The 15,352-nt window shown below is 44.3% G+C and overlaps 1 protein-coding gene across 1 annotated transcript in view; it reads right to left on the reverse strand.

Moving 5' to 3' along the window:
* UST (uronyl 2-sulfotransferase) overlaps positions 1 to 7,641 on the reverse strand; it is a 163,095-nt gene extending 155,454 nt beyond the window's left edge. The window contains exon 1 of the mRNA XM_054162725.1: positions 7,065 to 7,641. Coding sequence (XP_054018700.1) covers positions 7,065 to 7,311 — 247 coding nt within the window. The 5' untranslated portion in view covers positions 7,312 to 7,641. The remainder of the gene's footprint in view (positions 1 to 7,064) is intronic.
* Positions 7,642 to 15,352: the final 7,711 nt, after the last annotated feature.

Here is a 15,352-nt window from a genome sequence, read left to right on the forward strand (position 1 = left end):
ACGGTGAAGAAAAAAAAGTAAACAAATTGGACATCCTTCATTTTCTACACAGAGCATTAAGTGTTGAAGCTTTTGAGTTCCTTTCACTAGAGAATCTCCTTTTCTGGCAGCCTTCAATGCTTACCAGTTTTTACCAAATCCTAAGCAATCTTCCTCTTCCCTAATTTTGTAAGAAAATAGGAGAACCTCTGTCATCAACCACTTTTTCCTTCTATGAAGCCATGATTCATTTTGGCAGAGTATTCTCTGATAGAGCACAAAGTGTTTACCAATTACTTCCAGTGAACAAAGCTTCAAGAAACTGCATTTTTACTTCCATACTTGCAAATCAAATCTAAGCAGTGCCACTGGGGGGGTGGGTTGGGGGTGTAAAAAAAAAAAAGGCGGGGGTGGGAATGACATGGTTACATTCTCCTGGACCTGAAGCCTTCTATATGAGAGCACATACAAGGACTAATGTCCTGTGATGAGACTCTTGAAACCAATTACAGCAGTAACTCCCAAAGAAAACCTGCAGAGAGACTGTTAATGAACAGCAGTGATACCCTTGAAAGAGAAGTAGCTGGACCACTGACTGCCTCAGACTAACATGTTCTGCCTTATCTGCCAAAATCCCTCCATGACTACAGGACTTAGCACAAGTATCTTTTTCCTTTAAGTACTTCCATGGCTACCATCACTGAAATATCTGAGAACATCATATTGTTACACATCTTCAAAACTTCCTTTGAACAAAAGGGGATCAAACACAACGGAATTAATAAACACAACTCCTTGAAGTTAACATGAAGTCTGTCAGGGCAAGAAAGTGAAGCCTCCCTCAACTCCCCAAGCCCAAGTGGAGGACCCCATTTAATCAGTAGACTTGTCCTCTCACAGGTACATACCCCATGTGGTCATATAACCTGAAAGTAAACCAAACCCAAATGTATTTGAGAAAAAACTGCAGTAATAATTCTCTCTCATCGGGAACTGAATCAGTCCTTTAAATTCTTCATCAACACAGTTGACAGCATGAAACAGAAAAGTGTACACAGCTGCATAGATGCACTATCAGATTCCCAGATTCAAGTCTGATTCTGAAAACAGAAAATACATCTCTGAATAAATGCTCTCCAATTTTGCAAGTGTATCTATAATATCATGACAATACTGCTCCCAGGCAAGCAGTACCAGAACAAGAGGACACAGTCTCAGGCTGCGCCAGGGGAGATTCAGGCTGGATGTTAGAAAAAAGTTCTATACAGAAAGAGTGATTGCACATTGGAATGGGCTGCCTGGGGAGGTGGTGGAGTCGCCATCACTGGAGGTTTTTAGGAGGAGACTTGACGGGGTACTTGGTGCTGTGGGTTAGTTGCTTGGGCGGTGTTGGATTGGTTGATGGGTTGGACGTGATGATCTTGAAGGTCTCTTCCAACCTGGTTTATTCTATGTATTCACACAGCCTTAAACATTTTTTGCTATGACTTCATTGTACACAGTGTTTTATGGCCAGCCAGGATAATGTACTGAAAGCAAAAGCTTGAGTTAGTCATAAAACAAGGTGCATTCTGGTTCTCTATACAGTATTCCTTGACAGCATCAGGCATTAGGTAGAACTCTGTTAATCATGCAATCAGATAAGCTGGGAGGGATGAGTAAGTCATGCAGCCTTTTAACAAAAGCTTCTTGGAGACGAAGATACCTTTTGTCTTCCAAAAAAGCACATTTGTAATTTGAAAGCTCAGCAAGTATGTGGAAATACAAACATATTTTATCTAAAAGATAATACATATCACATTCACAATAGCAACACGAGGAAGTCCAAACAGACAAAAAATATAATTAAGAGAGATAGAGCTACAGACTTGTCACTTTGATTCAGACCTCCTCTTCTCATGGCTTTAGGAAGCAGCTTCTAAGGTGACCTTCCAGTTCTTTACAATATTAATGAACTTTAAAATGTCATAAATTCTAAGGGCATTGGAATGAAACAAGCCACTGAAAAGACAGAAAAATAAAAATGCTTTACAGAAGAGCTCTTCTGAGGATAGTACACATTCTTGAAAACAGTAAGAAAAAGTCATTAAGAACTTAACAAGAACCTTGCTAAAAGCATGTTCATTTCAATAAACACTTACTATGTCACCATACAGTAAACTATGCATAGACTTGACTGCCCTACACAGGTAGGTTCATAGAATGGTTTGTGTTGGAAACAACCTTTAAGAAAATCTAGTTCCAACCCCCCACACACCCCTGGGGGGACACCTTCCACTAAACCAAGTTGCTCAAGGTCTCATTCAGCCTGCTCTTCAACACCTCTGGGGAGGGCACATCCACAACTTCCTTGTGCAATCTGTTGCAGTCTCACCACCTTTACTGTAAGGAATTTCTTCCTAATATCCAGTCTCAATCTACCCTCCTCAAGCTTAAAGCCACTCTCTCTCATCCAATCACTTGTGAAAAGTCCCATCCAGACTTTCTTGTAGGCTGCCTTCAAGTACTGGAAGGCCACTATAAGGTTTCCCTGGAGCCTTCTTTTCTCCATCCTGAACAGCCCCAACTCTCTCAGGCTGTTCCCATAGGATAGGTGCTCCAGCTGTCTGATCATTCCCATGGCCCTCCTCTGGACCTGTTCCAGCAGTTCTATGTCCCTCTTACAAATAGCAAAAATCAAGATCTATTTTTTTTTTCCTTTATTGGCCACTAGAAGGTCACTGTCAGCTCTTGGGATGCTCATTTCTGTATTTTGAAGCATGTGGGTTTCACAAGCTGAAGCACAGAAGAATAAAGCAACGCAAAATCATCACAACTGCAGAGGAATGAAGTCCCCAGTACATTCCCCAAAACCCACAGTGCTGTCCAAGATTTACGATTTCTGCCTTACTCATCTGAAGGAAGACTCTTCTCATTTCCTCCCTCCTGCTGGAGTTGGTTGTCGATTAGTGAGCCAGGATTACCTTGGCAGAATCAACAAGCAAGATCTCATTTGTTCAAATTCCAATACTCAAGTTTATTACTGGAAAGCCTGGCAGTTTTTAAGCTTTCTTGTTTTTTGGAGCTCACAGATGGTCCAGAACTGGTATGCACCCATATACAGCAAATTTAAGTCTACTGGCAACAGATGTGTTTTAAGTATTTCCCACAGATTCTCCAATAATAACCCACTAGTGTCCATGCCCACAACAACTATGTGCTGAAAACCAGGGTGCTAGATCCATCCTGATGGGAGAATTGTTTAACTTAAGCCATGTTATCATGAACCACAGCTAAAATGGACAGCAGAAACCATTATTCTTCCACAGACCTTTCTGTCCCCTAAACTGTCCTGAGCTTGAGTCAGAACTGGATAAATAGTGAAGCATAGCCTTGTATTTACTACTCTAGTCTCATTTCCTCCATATGACTCAGGTAGAGTTTTACAGAAGACATGGGGATGCACAGAAGAAATGCTGAATACATCTACTCTCTTTCCTACAAAGTATCATAACATTTTCCCAAGATTCTCCCAAATCAGTACGGCAGTAAACAAAAAGGGAAACACAACACAGAGACAAGACACCAGAGAAGCCGGTCCAGGAGAAAAAGTTTACTAACAGTCTGAATATTCTGAAAACACAGTCATCCTCCCTACCACCAATGGGAAGTTCCTAGAACTCGAAAATCTTCACACTTAATTCTTTTGAAAATAAACTTATACCTTCTCTTCTTCCACAGGGTATGAGGTAGGTCTAAGAGCAAAATGCAAATGTTTCAACCTCAGTGTTTTGACACTCCCGTGATTCTTTTACACACATCTGCTTGAGGCAGGCATGATTTTTATGCTGATCACTGACTGAAGTTTTGTATTGTTACTTAGGAACATCCTTTCAAGTTCTGAGGTAAAAAACATCCAAATGTTCTCTTCAGAGTAACTTAACGAATCACAAGCCATGCACTGAAATTTGCAATGCAAATAAAAAACCCCAAAGCCACACAAGATGACCTCTCTCCATGCTGCAGGGGACACAAAGTAGTTAAAAAGATAAAATAATTTTCTCTTTAGTCCTTCTTGGCTCTTGTAGGTTTAAATGCAATAAGAGCAATTGCAATATTCACACATTGCAAATACGGTTTGCAAACTAACTGCTCTTTCTTGTTTGGGGATTAAATTTTAACACCATAAACTGTGGGTTGGAAGGACTGGAAGAAAAGAGTTGCTTACACACAGCTTTCCCAGAGCTGAAGGTAAAAAAGGTTTACTTTTTTTTAATGTCATGAGACTTGACTAGTCCAACTGTTGTATACGATACACATGTATATATATATATATGTATGTAGGGCTTTGGTAGTTAGCAGAACTGGATGTCCAACACTTACTCCTCCAAGCAGTTCTGTTAGTTTCCTGGAAGACAACAATACTACTGGTTACCAAATAATTGCTCATAATTTGCAAAACTTCCCAGTTGAATACCTCAAGGAGCATGCTCCAGTCTTGCAAAACCTACACTGAGCACAAAAAGAAAAAACAAAAGACTTTAGCAATGTCATCCGCATGGTTTAACCATGACAATTCTAGTGAAGAATGTACGCCAAGGATGTGTAAAATAACTTCAGAAAGTACCAATGCACCTTAGCAGCCAGACAAGTACGTTCCAGTTCTCTGCACAGGCACCAGCACAACTTGCTTAGTGGGTACTGGGCCTCCAGCCACGAGGTCTCTGCTTCCCTCTCAGCCACTGACCTGATAAAGGATGTTAGGAAAGTCTCCTCAATATCCCAGGTGACCCACACAGAGAGAGGAAATTCCTATACCAATTGATATAACGAGTGCTCTAGTTCATTAACAGATATTTAATAGATCTTTCTACTTTCTCCTGAGAAAACCCAACACTCAAAAAAAACCAACCAACCAAAAAACAAACAAACAAAAACCCCACTAAAACCCAAACCACAAACCATTTTCAAATAAGACTGCACTCCTTCCCCAGAGGGGCTCACTATGTTCAGGCATACATTACAAAAGGCTTTTCTACACCTGCAGAGCGCCTCACAAAAATTATCATCACACGGTCACCAAGACACAGTGGTTTCCAAGCCTTTATCTACTGGCCCGAGAAGACCTTACAGCAGGGACACAACTACTGTCTAGAGGGGTTAGGGTAGTAGATCCTACTTTTATTTCCTAGATCCCTCAAAAGCAGGCAAAAGGCCACAAAGTAAGAAGCTGCATAACCCTGTGTTAGTCACAGTCTATTTCCACACAAACCAAGCAATGTTCATCCTTCATGATGATTACAATTTTTAAAATTGGCATCAACTTTCCTCCAAAAACTGGAAATCTGTGCTTGGTCCCATTTAAAAGCCATTCAGTTGTAAGCAAAAATCTGTTTCTACCTTGGTGGAAAATTTGTTTGCTTCCTCCTCAAGTAGAGGAATTTCTTAACTGCACCATTAAAGGAAGAAATAAAATAATCATTAAAACTCAAGCCAAAAATGCAATACTCTGTGTAGAAGTAATATGCAAAGTGTTTATTCTCCTATTTCCACTTTAAATTTCACCCACTTTTCCCCCAGTTACAGTAGAATCACAGAATACCATGAACTGGGACTTCTGTTCACCTGTTCTTATTACCCCAACAAAACACGAACAAACTAATTTGTGTTGCTCAGGGTCTTGTCCATCTGAGTTCTGAATATTTGCAAGGATATCACAACCTCTCCAGATAACCTGTTGCAACATCTGACAACCCTCACATTGACATTTTTTCTCCCCTCTAATATCTCATTGGAATTTCCCTTGTTGCAGCTTGTGTTTGGTATCTCTTGTCCTACTACTGTGCACCTCCTAGAAGAGTCAGACTGTGTCCATTCCCTCTGCTCACTTAACAGAAGACATAGTTTCCTTTAAGAACACCACAGACATGCTGTATGTTTAAGATGTTCTTTAAATACTTACATACAGATAAGGTTTTTAAGATTATTTTATGAAACACAAGTACTGTATTTTTGTCTACAACCTTGTATCAATTCTTGCAGATTGCCCTTATGTAGCATGTACCACCTTCACGGTGGTACCTTCGCAAAGAAGTAAGAGAGAGTAGCTAATGCAGTAAAAACTCGCATTGCAAATTTTGTAGTAATCCTCCCATATAGAGAAACCCATAGTTTCCGATTTGAACTAGCCCTGGCAGTCAGATGTACTCAACACAACCACATGGCACACTTTTTCAGTTTCTGTTAAGCAGACGTTCAGTGATGTGTGAACTAGCCACAAAGCATAACCACGTGTAAACTTGTGGTCAACATGAGGACTACATGCCACAACGTGGAGCTTGTACCTGCTCTGCTGGTGCACCTTCTTCGGGGTCACGCAGGCTGAGGCGGAGCACCGCAGTGAGCTCAAACGTTCGAGCGCTGCTGCTCTGACCCCCCCAGCACACCTTTGTCGCCAGAAGCAGATCAGCTGCACATGGATGGATGTCTGGCTCACAGAGTATACATGCTTGGGGGTTTTGTTTGCTTGTGCGAGGCTAGGTGTTAAAACCAGCATCTTCTGCCCTAACTCATCTGTAACCCCACGCCTCCCGCACGGGGCACAGCCCAGACCCCGTGCGCACTCGAGCGGCCGGGAGGCGCTGACGGGACTGCGCCGCCGATGCGCGGGACCGAAGCTGGCAGCCCTCCGCTCCCCGCTGCTGCCGCCTCCAATCCCACCTGACGGCAAGAGGTAGACCCTACCTGACGGCTCTGCGACGGTCACCGGGCAGAGGAGCCCCCGGCCACAGGTCTGTCTCGGGTCTGAGGACAGGTCTCAACTGGACTCTAACTTTCGCTAAAATTAACTTCTGCGAGGACGCACGCTGCGATCCCAGGGCGCCGTCAGCCCTTCCCACCGCGGTGTCAGACCCCACCGCTCCGCGTCCCGCCTTCCCAGGCAACCCAGGCCGCCGGCGGCCCCAAGCCCCACTCTCACTGTCTGGGAAGCCGAGGGTCCTGCGGCCACCCCCTTCCCTTCGGCGCCGAGAGGAGGCTGCAGCCCAGCCACCACAACGGGCGAGGAGAAGCCGCAACAAGTCACCGCCGTCGCCAACCGCCCTTACCCAGATAGTGCCGCAAGTCCAGCAGAAAGTGCGGGGGGCCCCCGTTGACCTGATAGAAGAGAGAACCCAGGCAAAAGAGCAGCAGGGCGGCCATGCAGAAGCCGTAGTCGCGCAGCGAAAGGAAGGGCAGCAACGAGAGTGGCCGCCGCCTCTTCCAGCTCCCGCTCTGACCCTGGCCCCCTCCCGCCGCCGCGGGGGGCCGAGGCGCTGGGCAGTCCCCGCTGCCGTGTTGCTGCTTCTTCTTCATCCTCCCCTTCGCCGCCGCAGGGTCACGCAGCCCGCCGGGGAAAGCGCATCCTCCATCCGCCTGCTCGGCTCCGGCTGCCCGCGGCGGGGAAAGTTCCCGGGAGCTCAGGGAACCCGTCCCGACCTCATCACTGGCTGCCTCCGGCCCCTCGGAAGGCGAGTCTCCAGCGTTGCGGCGACGGCGGTTGCTGCTGCGGAGCGCCTCTATGGGGAGGGGAAGGAGGTGGTCACTATCCCGCTCCCCAGGGCTCCTCTCCTGCTCTCCTCCTCCTCCGCCGCCGCTCTCGCTCCCTCTCTCCGCTCGGCCTCTCGCTGCGGTGTCAAGTTACAGGCAATGCTCCGCCGCCGATCGCCTGCAACTCGCGGCCGACTTGTGCGCGCGGCCCGCCCACCCCGGCGCGCCCTGCCCTCCAGTCCCAGCGACGCGCCCGTTGCCTCCGCGCGAGCGACCCCTGCGGGCGCCACCGCCCCACTGGCCTGGCTGCTGCGGGGCCTGGCTCGCCCCGCTCACCTGCTTCATCCCGGCTCGCCCCGCCCGCCGCCCCGGGCTGCCCCGCGGGGCTTCTCGCTGTTTGTCGCCACACGGGTCTGCCCTCGGCGCCGGGGAGCAGCGGTCGGGCCTGAGTTGCCTTAGACACCGCCCTGTCCCTCTGCTCGCGCCTCTTTTGCCCCTCCGGGACGCTCCTCCAACCTGGACGAGAGGACTCCGGTGTTCAAGGACCCTAGTGGTCTGTGCACGCTATGTTAGGGATGCCATACCTTTCCTTACAGCGCTGGTAGCAGTAAAACTGTTTAATATTATGGTCATTTAGACAAGTCTTAATGCAACGTTAAGATCCAGCACCTTTATGGTCATGTAATATCATTCAGGGGGGAAGTGAGGGATTGATCTCGTGGCTTTATGGGGATAATTAAAGTGAGGCTGTTGTCTACTGGGAACAAGGCTTTAGGCAAGTATACAGAAATTAGAATTAAGATTCCTCATGCAACCTTAATATGACCCTTTTGTACATATGGCTTATGATACAACCTCTAATTACTCATTCATGCTATTTTTTTCCTGCAGAACTACTTCCCACCATGCACAGGGTGAATGGCATTCGCTCAGTGCTGAGCTGTTTAATAGCTTCATCCTCTTTATACAACATATGTCTCCAACATGTCCTGATGGCTTATTAGGAGCTATTCTTTTCTTTCAGTATTGTCTACAGTAGAAATCCATTTCACTCCCTCATGCAGCTGCATTGCCAGCACAGCAGTGGAGGACTTGGGTTGACACTACCAATTCACCTTTTACTGTTATGGACTTGGCTGGACATATGCGTGTCTGCAGTGGTCCCCAAGATCCTGTTCACAAGTCATTTCTATCCTGGGGTGCATCAAGAAAAGTGTGTCCAGCAGGTCTAGGGAGGTCCTTCTCCCTCTCTGCTCTGCCCTGGTGAGACCACACCTGCAATACTGTGTCCGGTTTTGAGCTCCCCAATTCAAGAGAGACAGGGATCTGCTGGAGAGAGTCCAAGGGAGAGCCACGAGGATGAATAGGGGACTTGAGAATCTCCCTTAAGAAGAGAGACTGAGACACCTGGGGCTGTTTAGTGTTGAGAAGACTGAGAGGGGATCTGATCAATGTCTATAAATATCTGAGATGTGACTGTCAAGTGGATGGGGCCAATCTCTTTTTGGTGCAGTAATAAGGCAAGGAACATTGGATACAAACTTGAACATAGAAGGGTTCACCTCAACATGAGGAGAAACTTCTTTACAGTGAGGATGACAGAGCATAGGAACAGGCTGCCCAGGGAGGTTGTGGAGTCTCCTTCTCTAGAGACTTTCAAAACCCACCTGGATGCATTCCTGCGTGGACTACCCTGGGTGATCCTGCTTTTGGCAGGGTGGTTGGACTCGATCTCTGGAGGTCCCTTCCAATCTCCAACATTCCGTGATTCTGTGGTTTGGGGCAAAAGCAGGAAATCACATCCCAAGTGCAACTTGCCAGGTCAGAAATTAAGAAGAAATCACTCTTCCTTTTTAGGCTTAAAAAATGCATCCTGATTTAGGGGGCCTAACTCATCATCTTTGCACATTTGCAGCTGGAAATTTTGCTCAGGGGACCACATTCAGATGGGTTTGCCATGTACAGGAAAGGCTTGGGCAAACGCCTGCATCTTACCTACTCTACTGGCTTTGTTTTGCTGCTGGCATCCAGCAGCAAAGGGCATCTGCCAAAATATGGAAGTTAATCTTGCTAGTGTGGACAAGAGTACAAAGCCAGAACCTGGCAATAAATAACCAACCCCACTGTACTCCTTGATAAAAAATATTCACATAACGTCAGAAAGAGCAGACCTACTTGGCTAGTTTGGAATCTCCTGGGTCTAGTTACACAGTTCTGTGGCATCACTGAAGAGATCCTTCAGAATCTTGCAAAAACCTATAGCAAAGACAAAGTTAGGAATGACACCTGTTTTTTTGAAAAAAGAGAAAAGTAATATGATACAAAAAATAAGTCCACTTTGACTAGCATTTAAGCACCGAAAAAGACGGCAAAAGATAAATCCTTAGAACTGCAGTTCACCTTCTACAAGAAATACCCAACCTTTCACCAGATAAAGCCATCACTCTAATTGCACGGTTAAACTACCTCTTCTTAATTCTCATGAATGTTGCTTTGGAACACTTAGGAAGTACTGGGAGCTTACTTAACATGCACTGCTTCCACAGATGTTTTGTCTTGCACTACTTCTAAGGATGCTTTACATTGCTTTACGTTCTTCTGAATACTCCCATGTCTGCGAGCTTGTTTAAATGACCAGACCACAGATTTGTTTATCGGTGCTAGTTGCTGTTGCAGATGCAAAACAGGTAAGCACTTACACTGACTGTTTGTAAAAAATGGATGCTTTGATGAGAAGACAATCAGCATCTGTAAGGCGAATCAATAAATCTTTATTTTTCTAGTTGCAAAGAATATCTTTGATCTCTAGGAAGATTGGGGGGCGGTGGGGGGGGAAGGAGAGAACAAGAAAAGATGGGGAAAAAAAAGAGGTTAAATTTAAGTGGGAAGATTGTAATGTTGCAAGAATACTTGCCATATTTCTAAGCACCAGCATGTCAAAACTTCTTTTGAGAGGAAATCTTTGTTGCTGGAACATGTAATTAAATGTATATGTAAGCTGTAAAATTAGTTGCTTTCACACACATGAACTATCACACCTATGTTATGCTATTAATTAGAAAGTCTAAATCAGACCAGGGCAATGAGCAGGAAAACAAGTACTATTTACTTTCTGCTGTAGTTTGATATAGTGCAACTATTTTCCCATTTTTAATTCCCCTGTTACTCATCTATGTTAACAAAAACAGTATGATTTTGTAGGCACAGCATAAAGCAACTAAAACATATATACATCCTTAACTTACTACATTTCTATTCACACCCACCCACCCCCACACCCCTCTCCTTCTGAAGAATCAAAACCACAAACACCACTTTAAAGGAATATTACAGTTGAAAAGCCAAGTGTTGACACTTTAGAGATAATTCTAAAGTAAGATTTTTTGCAAACTTGTTTTGACTTGTAGAGGGTATGACTTACTGTTTAGCCTTTACTGGTGTGATGACACTGCTTGCTCAGGGAACGACTGTCTTGCGCAGTGCCTAGGACAGTCACTGATCACTGAATGTGCAGCTTTTCAGTTTGTTTTTAATCTCTTTGTTCAACATATGTCTTCAGGCTTTGTTCAAAGCTATTTGAAACCTGCTTGTAATGTGAAATTATTAACACCACAGCAGGCTTTTCTACAGCATTTGTTGTTACAGTACCTTGATCACATGAATAATTCTTACGAATGCTTCTATGATATGTAGCTAATATCATCATTTTACTGATTGGGAAATGAGACACTGAGAGATTAAGGTTAAATGTGTGTATTAATTTTGGTTGCCAGCTTTGAGATGACTGGGTTTTGCCTTGGTTAGTATTGTGCAGCACTTTGTATGTTTGAAGTATAGCTCCCTTTGACTTCAGATGCGGCTATGAATGCTAACTACCTCTACAAATCTGACCCCAGGCTCTCAAACTGAACATCAAGTATAACAAGAGCATTTGGTGGCTACTTGTAGTTCAAATAATCTGCCTGACACAATGTAGGGATGCTCTGCTGCTAGCAGACACAGAATCAGTCATTTTCAGAGCAGTATTCACTGCAGCAGTCCTCATCCTCTACCTGCCTTGACCTTGTCTCATTCTTCTTTTTCCTCCTTTCCTAAATCTAGTCTCAGCTCCAGGATCTCTGTCCCAATCTATTTCCTTCCACGACCTCATCCAGTCTGGGTCAGCTTTTGCTCAGACTGAATACCCATCTTGGCTGTAGTTGTTCCAGTAAGAAAGGCATGGTGAGTACAGGAGAACTGGAAGAGGGATAGAAAAGGCTTCCCCATGCAGCCAAAAGAGTGGATAACATCGCTGCCAAAATTTTCCAAATGGGTCTATGCTGGTGGTGGTACTAGAGATTCCTTCAATTGCATGGATTCAGAAATAAGATTAAGGACTGAGACAAAGAGCACGTGGAAGTTGTGTGTCTGGCAGTATGCAGCAGACACTCGTTTGGGCACACCAGCATGGGTTACCCAACAACTAGTAAGTTCTGGTGCTCATCTGGCCTGAGCGTAACATCTTGCACAGCTGGGCTGTGTGCTCATGATTCTGAGCCTGCATTGCTAACCTATTGTTTGGGAATATGAAGTCAGGCTACTGGGGTGATGCAGCTCTGTTACTGAGCACACATAAGTTGAGGTTACAGAGATATCTCTAGTCTTCCATGGAAACGGCAAAAAACCCCACACCCCGAAAAAACAAAGAGCAATGCTGGTGCGCTATGATTTCCCATTTTTGCAGTGGTAGGATTTTGTTTCTAATGTAGACAAAACATCTTTCCTTATTCTTGGAAATACCTGAGCATTTTTTTGTTGAAATTTTCTAAATAAATTCTCATGATGCAAAATTCCCCATTTGGGATATTTCAGCACAGGCAGTTTGCAAAAGTATAAATAACTAGAAAGGGGTAAGATAAAACCTGGGCCCTAATTTTCATGTGACAACAAGGATAGAGGAAATTTAGCTGCAAGGCTTCACTGAGTAAAGGTTAGCTGGTATAACAGAGTAATATCATGTACGGTCATCTGAGAAGCACCCATGAAAGATCACAGATGTAGATTCCTCCAACATTTTCTGTGATTCAGAGTAATTGATAGCAACCATACAGGCTTTATTTTGCCTTATTCAGCAATGGTTGATAGCCTGGAGAAGAGAAGGATCAGGGGTGACCTCATTGCCCTCTACAACTACCTGAAAGGTGGTTGTAGACAGGAAGGGGTTGGTCTCTTCTCCCAGGCAGCCAGCACCAGAACGGGGGGATGCAGTCTCAAGCTGTGCCAGGGGAGGTTTAGACTCGAGGTGAGGAAGAAGTTCTTCACTGAGTGAGTTATTCGTCATTGGAATGGGCTGCCCAGGGAGGTGGTGGAGTCGCCGTCCCTGGAGGTGTTCAAGGGGAGATTGGATGTGGCACTTGGTGCCATGGTCTAGTCCCGAGGTCTGTTGGGACAGGTTGGACTTGATGATCCTTGGGGTCTCTTCCAACCTTAGTTATACTGTGATACTGTGAAATAAGAGTGTACCATAGTCTTTCATTTCATGCATATAGAATGCTTGCAAGGTTCATCTGCCTTTACTGAACTAGAATTGCAGTCCTGTGCTAGCTGGTTGTATTAATTGCTGTTCTTTGTATAAGGTTCAGGAATACATCCCAGGGAAAAATTATGACAGCAAGTATCTTAAGACAGGGAAATGAGCTTGTGTGCCAGATGAATACAACTTGGTGACACTGATAGAACAAGTTCACTTCACAAGAGGCTATTTATAATTTGTAGTTGAAATGGCACTTGGAATTACATAAGCATGTTCTGTCGACTTGACTTGGACTGTGATGGATTTATGAAACAGAATTTATATTAATCTCTTGGCATTACTGGCTATCTCCAGCAAAGTGCTACTCACAGGGCTATCCTAGTTCCCTGATCATATTTGTTTGCTTAGTTTTACCAGAAAATGGGTAACCAGGACACTTTCATTTTTAATCAGCATGCATGTCATTCAGAAGAGGCAGTGGAAGCTGGAGGTAGGAGAGGATGTTGTATAATATATGATCAATCCATTTCTAAATAACCCCTCAGAACCCCCCAAACGAGTTCCCTTTGACTTTGTGCCGTCTTTTTATTGATTTTCCAATAGCAGTCTAATTTCTGCACTTGTCTGCAGAAACCACTAATGGAAAAGCAGAAGTTTCAATGTGCAAACATGAGTTTTCAGACAGCAGACCCATAAATGGTACATTTCTTCAGACAGTTAACAAAGTAACACTGTATGATGTAACTGACAGCTTTAGACATGTAAAGATGGAGACAGTCACATGGAGGAAATAAAGTACTAGTGCTAGTTAAGCACTATTAAAGTAGACAAGCCCTTCTATCTAAATCCAGAAAATGCTAAAATATGATAGAACCATCCACCCACCTCCAAAACAGCTGGCACATGCATGCAATCTGATGCAGATCTACACCACTGTAGTACCAGGGAGCCAGGTTAGTGCAGGGCCCTCAGCCAGGCTGAGAGCCATCTGGCACCCGTTTACCTCTGCCAATCAGAGAGATGTTTTACAGCTGCCCATAGTGCTGACATTCTGTAGGAGAGGGAAAAACTTCAGGGAGAAGTAAGATAAAGCACCAAGAGGTGCATTGGTGTTGCAGCTGGGAGGGCTATGGAAGAATGAAATAGCCATCTAATTTGGTCTATAAGAAACTTCAATCCATATCTCTGGAACTACTCCTAAAATTAATAATAAAATTAATATAACTCCTAATAGTCTACGAATAGTAACAGCACCATTGCTGTCTTGTAAAATAACGTAGACCTACACAAGGTGTCTGTCCCACAGGCAAGGGGTCCCACCAGTGTGGGAAGAATTTCCAACTTCTTTGGGCTTTGGTTTTAGGGTTTTGGATTTTTGAAGGGGGCTGGGGAGAGGACGTATGGGACAAGGAAGGTGAAAAGCAAAACCAAAAAGTTGAAAGAGAAGCAGATTCATGTGACGAGCTGGAAAAGAGTGATGCACCAAAGGTAAAGACAGAAAAGACCCTACAGCTTGTGTGGTGATTCGTACTTGGGAGAAGGAGAAAAATCCTTCAGAGTGTGGTAGGGAGAACAATTCCTGATGTGGTACATTTAATGCTTGGCATGCTCAGACTACAGGTGAGATTTTCAGAGACAAGTGTCTGAACAACGAGGGGCCTCAACCCCTCAGTGAATTTGGCCCTGTGTTTTTTTGGCTCATCTCAGACCATACAGGTTAAACAATTCAGAAGCTGAAAGTTACCTTACTGAATTATTCTTAGATAGACTGTGTGTAATCAAAGTATTTCAGAAAAAAAAAACCTGTTTGTTGACATGTTAAAGAGACAGCAAATGTCACACTCTTTAGCATGGATCCCTCACTTGGTAAAGTGGTATTTGCCAAAACGAGAGTTATACGTTGACATCTGCTAAGTCAAAATTTGGAAAAATCAGTGTACAAGAAAGGGACTGACCCAGAAGATAAAGTTTACTGTAAAGTCTGTAAATCAAGTCACTTCATCTTCTAACCTCCCACAAGTGGTTGCCCCACAGTACATACGCTGCATGAAATTTCCTTTGCCCTTCCTTCTGCTACCTCCAGCCCCAAAAGAGCAGTACACCTATTTCAGATGATACAAATTTCCCTCATGAACTACAGTAGAGAGGATGTCCTTCAGAACTTTTTGCCTTCATGGCTTTTTAGGCACTCGGCTTCATCAGCAAACTTTTAATTGTAGAGTGGTGATGCATTGCTGAGGACTGAACTAGAAGGTCAAAATTTATAAACCTCAAGGCAACAGAGTAATATGCAAACTGACAGAACAATATCTGACAGTTCCCCCCTCATTCTGAGGGACTGGAAAAGAGTGGTTT

This window comes from Dryobates pubescens, chromosome 6, assembly GCF_014839835.1.
Source record: "Dryobates pubescens isolate bDryPub1 chromosome 6, bDryPub1.pri, whole genome shotgun sequence".
In the NCBI taxonomy this organism is placed as follows: Eukaryota; Metazoa; Chordata; class Aves; order Piciformes; family Picidae; genus Dryobates; species Dryobates pubescens.